The sequence below is a fragment of the Chionomys nivalis genome, chromosome 13 (assembly GCF_950005125.1).
Source record: "Chionomys nivalis chromosome 13, mChiNiv1.1, whole genome shotgun sequence".
NCBI classification, from domain to species: Eukaryota; Metazoa; Chordata; class Mammalia; order Rodentia; family Cricetidae; genus Chionomys; species Chionomys nivalis.
The window spans coordinates 51,101,349-51,113,956 of NC_080098.1; the positions used below are offsets into that span (position 1 = coordinate 51,101,349).

The window sequence follows — 12,608 nt, forward strand, 5'->3', positions numbered from 1 at the left end:
TCTTCTGAGTGCTTCTCCTTCTCGTATGCTAGGGCTTAAGCCGATATGAAGATATCTTTAATAAAATCTCCAACTCCGCTTTGTAAACTGGCTAGTTCCAAAATTATTTTTGGCATCAAAGTTAGCAATCTTGATTCTGTCTGAATCAATTGTCCTAAAACTTCAAGCTGCTGACGGTGGCAGTGTGGAGTTGTCTGTGTTCCCTCCACTATCGACAACACGGAGCATCAAGAGCCAGGGGCATCCCTCTCCTTCCGGTCAGACTCCTTGATGCTGGTGCAATAGAGATTGGCTGGTGTAACTTTGAAACTGACCATAGCCCAAGCCTGATTCTCCAGTTAAGAGACTCACTAGAAAGGAGCAGGTGCCTGAGCCTGGGCCAGCAGGAGGTGCAAACCAGACAAGGAAGACCAGCATAGCCGCTAGTGAGCTGGAAGAAGGGCCGACCCTGTTCCCACAACCCAGGCAAGAAGCAGAAATCTTCCCACTCAGCCTTGGCACACGGGGCCCTTACAGTGGGTTGCTGGGCTGGCACTTGTTCATGCAGAGGGGACAGCACACATTTCATGTCATTTCATTCCAGATGTTTGCTGGATTTGACATGCTCTTAGAGTAGTGATTGAAGGGTGGCTTCTGAACAGCCTTTTCCTAAAGCAGTACCTTGAAAATACAAACAGAGCAAGCCAGGTGCTGCTTAAAGGAAGACGCCCTTCAGCAGCTTCCCTGACCTGGGAGCGACACTCACACTCGCCACGTTACAGGCAGCAGCCACTATCATCCCTTCAGCGAGCCAAAGAACACTTTAGATCAAAGCATAGCCAACAGTTGTCTTAAAAATAGGCACTTTTTCTTTGTGAGTTAATATTTTTTAAATATATAGGAAGGGAAGTAGGGCACGGTGGTGCATACTAGTCATCCCAGATCTGCAGAGGTTGAGGCGGGAGGAGTCCTGTAAGAGTCCATCCTGGGCTACCGAGCAAGACCCTGTCGCTAAAATTGTACACACACACACACACTGGTGGGAGGTGGAGGGAGCTAGGAATGTAGCTCACTGGTAGAACACTGCTCTGCTGTGCCTAAAGCCCTGGGTTCCATCCCTAGTATCACAAAATATAAAATAAAAATATGGAGAAAACGGATGGCTGGCATATTGACACCATTAAGTATTTAGGGAGGAGATGGAAGTGGGCTGCTCTGAGTACATGTAAGCTTAAAAGCGGCTACTTCTACTCTTTCCTTAGTACTTTTCATGGGTGGCTCTATGAGTGGTGTCCTGAGAGAATAGTTCAGGTCTTCCAAGATGACTGGCCCAGGAACATTTTTCTAGACTTCTAAATGGTTAGTACTTACATAAAGACAGACAAACAAAACCCAAGACACAGACCCCCTGCCTGAGGCCTAGGAGAGTAGGAGATAACAAATCAGATTTTTGGCTCCTTCTCTCTGCACACCTCAGTCAGTCTGCTTTACATTGCTAAACTGGGAACCATTATTAGACCAATCTCATTCCTCAATCCTGTTGTGAGTCAAAGAAACCCCCATCCAGAGGTCCAGGCAGGAGAGGAGGGACTGCTTTTCTTCACTGAGGAATCCTGCCTTCAGCAGAATGGTGACTGCCATATTCCATCTTGTCACATACAAGTCAAGGCCCACAAACCTCTCTGGAACTCTGTGACTTGAAGATTGATCCTCCCCGTCATCTGCATGATCTCTTGGAGGTGAGAAAATTGATTCAAAGTAGTACAAGAGAAACTCATTCAAGACAACTAGAGAGTAGTGGGCTCAGCTTCCAGTCCAATGCTGGCTGGATCCAGCTCTTTATGTGTTGCTCACATGTAGTCATGCACTTGTGTGCACATTTCCATGCGTGTTGGGCAGAAGCAGGCGGTGAGTATGGCAATTCGTCATCTATTGCCTTTCAGTGTGGACAACACAACACCAAACCAGTATGCACCTTGATTACGTGTCCGAATTCTCTGCATTAAAACCTGGAAATGTGCTTCAGAGACTTGAAGGAAAAAATCATTATTGCCATGCCTTATAATCTAGTTTTTCTACCTAATAGTAGCAAACAACTGCTAATATCAAAATTATCCTTCTGTAGAAGAAAATGGATGAGCTACATTGTTTTAATTATGTTGCTTAAGAATGGTTGAAATGGTAAGGTTTATGTATGTTTTACAACAGTTGAAAATAATTGTTAGCTGTTTAGAAAGATACATGATATAAGAACAAGATAGTATTCTGAGGCTAACGTGAATTAAAAACCTATGTTAGACGTATTTCATATTAATCAGGAAATTGAATTAAAGCTGCCTTTGCCACAATTACCTCCGACCTACTGGGCAGTTATTGCTTCATCCAAAGGACACTGTTCCATGTCTTGCATCATTTGACAACATAGCCCCCTCCATTGCTCCCTCTTTACCAGCTTATCTGAGCCACCAATGACCATTTAGGCCATTCCTTCCTGTCTTGCTCAACTGGTTCTTCTGCCTGCACCCATTCCTCTTCCACACTCTGGTCCCTCAGCGATCTCAGCTATCTCAGCAACTATCTCAGCAGCCACCTTCCACCGCCGCCACTTTATGCTGAGGACCCACAGACCTGGTTCCACCAGATTCTGAACTGTGAATCACTAAAGCAAAACTGGAGGATGCCCTTAAGGGACCACTGACTCAGTTTCCTAAAACAGAAGTCACCATCTTCCCTTCCCAAACCCCACAGAAGAAGGAAGTGGTGTGCAGCCTCAAATCTGGAAGACTTGGAATCAAAAGCACGGGCTGAATCCCTTGCTTACATTTGGAGGGGGAAAATGGCATCTATCGAGGTGCAGACAGTGGCCTGGCCATCTTTCTGTGTTCTCCTCACCCACAGTTATTTGGCTGTGGATCCTCCCTTGCCCACAGCCCTGGCCTTTGTTCAGGCTCTTCTTCCTTCCATAGATGCCACAGCAGCCTCCTAGCTCCCAGCGTGGCCTGCCAGGTTGGCCTGCTTACAACTGCAGCCCGAGTGATTCCCTCCAAAATAAACATCTAAAAGCTTCCCTCTCTTGCTTGGGCTCCTTTGTTGGTTAGCTACTATCCTAAGGTCATGGAGGACAGAATTTTTGCATGCTGGCCCAGCCTCCTTCTCAGGTTCTACTAGTCACACGATCCTGATTCCTAAGGACCTACAGTATCCAAAATGCAGTGTGCTCAGCTAAATTCTCACAATCCACAGTACCCAGAAAACACTAGGCTCCAAACAAAATCTAATGATCCATAGTACTCAGAATGCACTAGACTCCTCTGGTCTTTGAGAACCCTTATCAGATAATGAACACAAAAGTCAAAGCTCAGGAGCTTCTTTCCCATGCTAATACCATCAGTCCAATTCAAGTCCAGCCTGATTCTCTGAGTCCTGGGAGGCAGGAAGATATAGGCCTCTGCAACTCTGGAGCCTGACGGTGCCCAGGGTTTAATATATACCCAAACTGACAAATTACTACTTTCCTGGCCCTCAAATAAAGGAAGCTCTAGTTTGTATGTGAGCCCCCCCACACACACACACACAAGTGTTGTTTGAAACAGAACAAATCTGGCAAGTGATTTGGACAAGAGTCACAGACGGCACGGTTCTACGGCTTTATATACTGTAAGGTATATTTCTCTCTATTTTCTGGCAAGACTATGGCTTCCTTTTCATTAGCAGTGGACCTTGGCAAACCAGATATGGTCTCACTTCCCACCTATATGTTTGAAGGTTTTTCAAGGATCCAGGAACTCTATGCTTTCAAAGTGATTGATAGATTTCATTAGTTTATATTCATTCAAGAGTGGAGGAAAAGGGAGGGGGTGGGAAGCAGTGTGGTAGGAAGGGAGTCCATTGCTCACTGCTCTCTTATAATCCTGAACTCCTTCTAGGAACTCCAGCTTTCAGCTGTGCGGCCCATCCTCTCTTTCCAGGCGGAAACGGGGAATCCTGGAGGGTATAACAGGAGTCCCAGGATTTCTGTCAAGCTGCACCAGTAAATGCAGAGTGAGAAAGGATAATGCAGGCAGGGCAATTGAGGCCAAGCTGTTGACAGGAAAACAGGGACCAGAGGAAAGACGAACGGTTAACCATTAATCCTACGCCATCACTTCACCTCTGCCCAGCTGGTCTTCATTGCCATCCCATTATCCACCAGAGCAGGATGAAATTCCACCAGTGTTAATGATTGAGTTTAGGATCCTAAGGTTGTAAAATTCTAAACCTGGAAGGATTTCTCTGTGTTCTTATTCTTCCTCATTTCCCTCCCACCATTTATTCCAGGAACGGACCCATGTTTTAGACACCTTTGAAAACCCATTCCCTACCTCCAGAGAAAGGGACCGGTAGCTGTCAGGATTTAAGCTATGTGTCGTGGTCACGGCTGTCTGAGAGATTCAAGCCACAACTCAGACCTCTTGATTTTCAGATCATTCTGTGGATTCTTTTGCTGTATAGACAGTTTTGTTTCAAAGTACACAGGCAGAAGTAGATTCCAGCACGACAGAACTTAGCACCTAAGGAAGTACACAACCTAATTAATACCGCTTTTTACTCTGTGGAGAACACAGTTAAGCTCTGTAATTCCAAAGCTCAAAATAGTTGCTGCTCTTTTTCTCTCTGATTTTTGAGATATGTCTATCATTACCAAATCCAAAAGCCTCTAATAAACAGACGCTTTAAGACCTTATCTGCACAGTTAGGCAGCTGGCGCGTGTTTTTGTCTCCTAAGCTCCTGCAAAGATGAGGCGTTTGGTTCTTAGGGAGGTCTTGTGTTTCCATCTTAGCATGCAGAAGACATGTCTCATCTGTACCTTCTCTACAGGCATTCACAAATAATTTTTGTTTGAAGGGCTGATACACTTTAGGAAAAAGTAGTCCTGGGTGCCAAAGTATGGCTCCTGGCTAGACAGCTCATCCCCACTCCCCTCTGACTGTGATCACAGCATCCTGTCTACACAGGGACTTCGCCACCCCATGATGACATAAGGAGCTCTGGGCTCTGATACTCAGAGACAGGTCAGGGGGAAGATTTAAAGACAAGTGCTCCAGTTTAATTTTTTTTTTCTTTTGAGTCATTTTGAATTCATGGCCATGAATTCACTCTGCAGTTCGGGTTATCCTTGAACTCTTGCCAATCCTCCTATCTCAACCTTCCAAGTTTTGAGATTACAGATAGGACCCACCATACCCATCTCCACTCCTTTCTGCTTATAAATTTACTGTTTTGTTTTTCACAGTTAATCTGCAGGATTAGGAAATGACTGTTGAGAGCTCCACATTTAACTCCACCTCTAACCTGTAGAGTCTCTCTGATCATGCCAAGTTGAACTAGAGGAAAAAGAAATAAAAATTTGTATGCGTGTTTGCGTGTGGTATGTGTTGAGGTGCATATGGCTATGCACATGTGGACAGCACAGGAAGGGGTCTGGTGTCCTCCACTGTCACCCATTATCTCATCCCTTAAGACATGGTCTCTCAAGGAACCTATCCTAGGCTGCTGGCCACCAAATCTTAAGAGATCCTCCAGTAAATCTCTCTATGGCTCTGAGGTTACAGGCACATGAAGTCATGCCTAACTTTTAAAAGATTATTTATTTTTTATTTTATATATATGAATATTTGACTATGTGTGTGTGTGTGTGTATACCACATGTATGTCTAGTGCCTGCAGAGACCAGAGGCTTTGGTTCTGCTGAGAGTGGATTTGCAGACAGTTGTGAGCTGCCATGTGGCTGCTGGAAACCAAATTCAGGTCCTTGGCAAGAGGAATAAGTGTTCTTAACCTCTGAGCCATCATTCCAGCACCCCCTCCAACTTTTTATATCAGTGTTGGGGCTGTGAAGATGGGTCCTCATGCTTGTACAGGCTTTCTTACCCAAGGGGGGAAAAAGTCCAGCTAAAGAAAACTGGTTTATAAAAGGCCTATGGTAAACTCTGATTCAAACCCTTGGTGGAAAAGGCACTGTCAGCAGAGTTGGCCCACAGGGGACCAGGATTAAAATTATAGCCCAGAAGGATTTAATACAGGAAGACTCAGGTATCAGAGGAAAAGGAATGGGCAAAAAAGAGACCCACCAAGCACATATTCTCATGGAACGTGCCTCCCCCCAAACGCAAGGCAAATGTTTGCTCTCCATTGTAGTCAACTACTTTCTCAACAGGTGATCTCCATTCTCTTCATTCCATAGCTCAACAATCTCCATTCCCTTCATTCCACACGTCTGCCGCTCACTACGCTCACCACACGGAGCCATTTGGTGCAGTCATTCAAGTAAAAAGTTAAAAAAAAAAGTATAGCAGCTCCATTGACTGAGACAAATTCCTAGATTTTCAGCAACACAGACAAATGCAGAAAATAATACAAATTAGAGGACTTCAGAAGGATATGTAAGCATAAAAAATACACAGTACAGTAAGAATACAAGTATCATCCTGCCCCGTGGATTAGAAGTTATTCAACCTTCCCTTGAGAGTTTAAACTCATCAGTGTCATGTCAGGGGAAAAAAACAACCCCACCTAGTGCAAAGTCCAGATTGTTTTCTAGTCTATTTAGCAATTAAATCGAGACTTAGACGCAAATTTTGCAATGTCATCAGTAACTTAGAAACTTTACGATTTCTGATCACTCTTTGATGATATATAAAATTTACTTAATTGTTTAGGCTGCCTAGCTAGGCTTAAGAAGAATTATTATAATGAGAATCACTGAGAGGGTTCTCAAGAAAATTATCATTCTTAGTTTAAAAAAGTTATATAGCTACAATTCACAAATAAACAAAATAAAAAAAAGACTACATCCAGCATCAAATCAACTTGAAAAACAAACAAAACAAAGCAATAATCTTGGCTATTTTGTTAAGGGATGTGTCCCATTATGCAGGCCTAGGCCAGCCCTAAACCCCTAGTCTCAAGCCATCCTCCTAACAGCTTCCTGAGTGCCACAGTAAAGAGGCTAGCCTTGAAGACAGATGCATCTTAAACAGTGCCAGACCACCTAGCCTGTGACATTACGGTCTTAGCTGGGAATGAGGGTCAGACCACAATCAGTGACAGCTGGTTATGTAGCCATCACTTTAGGCTTTGATAAGACAACTTTCATACAGAGATGGGGAGATGTGATTTATAACTCTTGTCTGTGTCTCTTACAACTAAATCTAGTGTCCCACCATGTGTGAGTGGGTATGTGGGAATGCAAATACTCTTATGTTTATAGGTTAAAAAAAAAGAAAACCAACCCTCCGATGTAGCCCAAGTGTGTTTAAGGACCTGGGTGTCTCACAATGGTCTTAGCGGCAGGAAGGCACCCCTGCTGTGGTCCTGCACAGGCCTGGCCTGTTCTCTGTTGCTCTTCAAATCCTTGGGAAGACGCCAATAATCTCTATTTTATGTCCTAATTACACAACCACTTATCCACTTGGCAATTTGAAGAAAACAAAAGTTTAAAAGGTAGAATATTTAACCACAGTGTACCTTAGAACAAAATCCAAAGCAAAAAAACAAAACAAAACAAAACAAAAAACTAAACTATAAGCTTAGGCAGTCTTGCAAATAAAGCAGAAAACATCCATAAGTCAGCATCATTTCTTTCTCCATTCTTTCCCTTTTTTTTCTTTTTTTCTTTTTTTTGGTTTTTCCAGACGGGGTTTCTCTGTGTAGCCCAGGTTGTCCTGGAACTCACTCTATAGACCAGGCTGGCCTCAAACTCAGAGATTCACCTGCCTCTGCCTGGGATTAAAGGCGTGTGTCACCACTATCCAGTGACAGCATTCCTTGAAATGAAATAGCCTACCCTCACGGTAAACTACAGAAATCAAAATGGCAAAAATCATTGCTTTGCTAGTTCCACGGCCAAGCACGTGCAACATTAAAACAGAATAAAGCTAAGATCTGTTTTGACAAAGGCCAGGCCTTCCCAACAGAGGTCATAAGGGATATAAAAAGCTTCCAGACTAAGGAAGAGAAAATTTGGGGACCATTAAAAATGTTACTTGCAAATAATTAATGTCCAGAAGTTTTACAGCTGTCTTTGGAGCTAAGAACTACTTACCCCATGGCCCAACTTATCAGTGAGTCCTCTAAGCAAAATCACAGGTTTTACTATGGGCATATGCTTCGTGTGTAGAAAAAGCTAGCAAGTTTGCTAATTGGAAATTCATAGCTCCCTGCCCTGTTGACTGAGAGCACCTCTTTGTGACTTATCACCAGCTCATGTATTTCTTCAAGCTGATTCAGACAGAGATTTTGAAAGATGGGTCACCCCAGCCCAATTATCCATGTCTACCCCAACCTCATCTGCCAATCATGACTTTGCTTCCTTTCTGTTCAATTCTCCATCGTCAGAGAACTGACTCTCCAATGACTTATCTGTCATTTCCTAACAACATCCTCCCCCTTTTCATCATTCAAATGGGTTTCAAGCCACTGTTGACATTCTTTTGCTTCATTTAAATTGTACTATCTGAAATAATCTATTAGCTCACATAGGAGGCCACTGTGTAAATACCTGGATGTCTTCATTGCAATGGTATGTGTCATGATGTTTGGGCGTTATTCTCAACTTTAAAAATATATGTCACATTAAAAAAAATGAGTTAATTATTTATTTGTGTGTGTGTGTGTGTGTGTGTGTGTGTGTGTAGGTAACTGTGATGAACAGAAGAAGAGGATACAGGATTCCCTAGAGTTGGAGCTGCAGGTGGCTCTAGGGTGCCATGTATGAGTACTGGAAACTAAACTTCAGTCCTCTGACAAGCAGCAAGCACTGACCACTGAGCAACCTTTCCAGCCCCATTTCATAATCACTTTTAATAATAGCTTACTCTACTTCAGACTGGCAGATCGCTTATACAAATATATACAAAATTATTGAAGACAGAAAATATTGCACAAAGGAGAAACTAAACTGGGGACATTAAGATGAAACTAAGAGAGAACAGGACTTAAAGCTTGTGCTGTCAGTCCAACATAGGAATTACTTCTACCATTGCTTGGAAGGTTCTGAACTACTGGCCCAATGTGGTCCACAGTCTGCTTCGGTGGATAAAGTCATATGGTAACACAGCTACAGCTTCTCATTTACATATTGTGAATATGCATGACCACTTTTGCACTACAGTGACAGAGTTAAGTAGCTATAGCAGAAACCATATGGCCCACAATGCCTAAAACTTTTACTATGTGACTCTTTTCAGAACAAGGGGCAGATAACCAGGATATATGATTCTCTCCCTCAAAGACAGACACAAACCCATTTCTTAGACTAAGTATGGTCTTTGTAGAACAAGAGCCATCTCCCCAGCTTCCACATTTTTTTCAAGCTTAATAAACAAACAAACAAACAAAAAAATGAATTGGTTTGTCAGAAACCTGTGGTAATCTCTGACTCATAAGGCCCTACTAGAAGAGATGGTCCACGGGGAACTAGAATTATAGTCCAGAGGACTTGTGCTAAAGGAAGGGTCCAAGTATCAGAGATGGAGGAGGGCAAGGCAAGAAAGAGGTCTACCAAGCACGTATTCCCGTGAAAGTTGCCTCTCTTAGATTCAACAGAAATATATCAGCGACTTTCACAGGGCCAACAGCACAATGATGTTTGTCAGTACAAGTCAGTAAGTCTAAAACCAACAACACAGTTCAGGTTATAGAAAATGAAGACAAACACTGTAACAGGTGACCCATAAGAAACTATAATTCAGCTCACTCTTAGAAAGGGTGGAAGAAGATACTCTGGCCTTCCCCATATCCACTTTCTTATGGTTAAAATGCTACACTGATTTGTGTTTCTAGTGGGACAGAAATTTAGGTTACCTAAAGAAGTCTTTAATATGCAAATTGAGCCGGTGATGGTGGTGGTGCGCATGCCTTTAATTCCAGCACTCCAGAGGCAGAGGCCAATCTGATCTACACAGTTAGTTCTACAACAGCCAAGGCTACACAAAGAAAGCATATCTCAAAAAAATGCAAATTGAAAAGAATTATATCTATTAGCATTTATTACTCTAGAAAGTACAACCTAATCAAGACCTGACTCCTCCCTGTTATCAACAATCAGGAAAGTCAGAACCTTATCTGCCCAATGATCCGACAGGTCTTTCCAGGGTGGCCAGAAGCACAAAACCAACCAGTACAATGTCTCCTCCTCTTGTGGGCTTGTGGTTGTCTTCCAGAGAATCGAATACAGGTAAGCAAAACTTACCTATACATGACCAAGGAGATTATGTGGGAAATAAACATGTCAGAGCCCCTGATGGCTTTGTTCATCCTATTTCAAATGAGCAAACTACCAAGTCTTGCCACCTAATATGCTATACTAAAGCTGACAATTCAAATCCAGACCACTCACAGTCACATCCAAAAGAATGTTAAAATTGCAGATTTTGTATGGCCTCAAAGTAGAAGAAAAGATCTCAATGAGTCCAGGATAGTCAAGGGCAGTTTACAGGGACTAGTTCTCTGGGATGCTCTGCTAGATCCAGGACTGAAGTACCCAACGGTGCATTCTAGAGTGCACAGAAACTTCCAGAGAAATCAGCAGCCCCCAGTCTGCTTGAGCTGATCTCCATATCTCCAAACCATTACACAAACTTCCATTCTGCTTGATGCAGGCACTGAACCCCAGTTGGAAGCTTTTTTTGTAACCACACAGACTTCAGAGTGTGTGTTTCCCAAGTGCCACCACCCCACAACTAGCCCAGAACCTCTCAGACAGCAACACTTGGGCTGGTTTTCCTACTTACGTAACGCATACAGGGTGAGGATGATTCCAGCCAGGCAGAATCCTTCAAAGAACCTGAGTGTGCTGAACATTGTCACATTCACCGACAGTGCCACAGTCAGTCCGAAGATCAGAATGAAGATGATGGAAAACAGCAGTACGGGGCGCCGACCAACCCTGCATGCGAAGAGGGGAGAAGTCAGGCTTCCGTGTTAAACAAGGCGGCAGCGCTGAGTGCTGAGACCCAGCATCCAGCGAGCACTCAACATACACTGAAGGGGGAGGAGCTAAATGTCTTCATAGTACCTGTACCCACTTGCCTAGATCATAGCTTACTCCCTTGGGATAGAGGCCTCTTGTGGGATGTTGAGCCACATACATCCTCCTCTAGGACTGAGAGGGCATTGCTCAAACAGCTATAGGAGAGAGAATTCTGATGTGGCCCTGGTCACCATTGCTGAGTCTATCTCTGTGTATAAACAGGGATAGCTGAAGGCAAGAGAACAAAATCAATAATAACTGCCCAAACACAAACCTTGACACGCCCAGCATAAAATGTCTTGAGAAACTGCTGACCTTTGGAACCGGCCCAGACATCAACATGGACATGGAGGGAAGGTTTCACTTTTGTTCTCCACTTGTTACCTTGGGGAGGTTATCTTGTCTCACAGGCAACCTATATAGGTCCAGGGCTGGGCCAGCTGCAATTGGCTTCAGCTACATGGCAACATGTAATTCTAAGATGACTACAGGGATCATATACGAAACCTAGACCCTTTGGACTGTAAATAAATGCTCTGGTGTCTGAGAGTAGAGCCCGCAGCAAAGGGCAGTGGTATAGTGAGTTCACAAACCACACCCAGAGCTGATCCACTAGGGACAATGTAGTTGGGGGCAATCAGAGGGCAGATGGGGCAGCCTCATGGAAATTGAAAAACCACGAGTTCCCTTGTCCCCATACTGACCATTCACCTTTCTCTACTTATTACAAGTAAAACTATGGCAACACAGCTGCAGCAAGCAAATTAATATTTAACACAACTGGCTTGGGCTTGGGCTGGAAGGATAGCTGACTGAGAAGGCTGGGGGAGAGGAAAGGGAGGAAATGCAGACTGGCGTCCTCAATACCACAAAGGGTAGCTAAGTGGCTTTAGTTGTCCTAGACACTCATGACTTCAAGTAAAAAGTGTGGGGGGGGGGTGCGGGGGGGGGGCAAAGAAACAGACAGTAAAATTGTGGCTGCCTGGGGCAGGGTGAGAACAGAGAATGTTTATGAGCACATTTCACAATCTCTGCAAGGACAATGGAAGAGATGTAAACTCTGACTGGGCAAAGGACCTAACTCCGTAAACACAGTCAAAACCACTGAACTGTGCACATTCAGGGACAGGTTTTATACATATGCAAATGCTCTCCCACTTAAAGCTCATTTTAAAGATAAAGTACAGCGAGGCCTATTCCGTCTCCCATAACTTTAACTTTTATAACATGCAATATAAGATATAATATGTAAAAAATATAAAAGAAATATTTAATAGTTTTAAATATAAAATGTAAATATATAAAATACAACATTTATACTATAACATAAACACAAAGACTTTCTAATGGTCCACCCATTTGAATTAGTCTTTTTGGTTTGGGGATATGTGGCCAAGGCTATGAGTTTATAATAATGAAAAGCCTTTGTGTTCAGGCTGGGGTCACAAAGTCCTTACCAGGAAAGATGTCACAGATGCCTTTGTCCGTACCCAACTCACTTGCAGAAGTACATTTAAAGCATGGTTTACTTGTCCTCTTACTAGGAAGTAGAGTATACAATACAAATCTCTATCATCTATTTTTAATTCCCTGTACCCACCTCACCTGTGAATGGGC

At 43.3% G+C, this 12,608-nt stretch overlaps 1 protein-coding gene across 3 annotated transcripts in view; it reads right to left on the reverse strand.

Moving 5' to 3' along the window:
* The window catches only part of Slc22a23 (solute carrier family 22 member 23), a 159,277-nt gene that overhangs the window by 104,057 nt on the left and 42,612 nt on the right, over positions 1 to 12,608 (reverse strand). For all 3 annotated transcript variants that reach the window (XM_057787306.1, XM_057787305.1, XM_057787307.1), the window contains one exon: positions 10,753 to 10,907. In XM_057787306.1, coding sequence (XP_057643289.1) covers positions 10,753 to 10,907 — 155 coding nt within the window. The remainder of the gene's footprint in view (positions 1 to 10,752; positions 10,908 to 12,608) is intronic.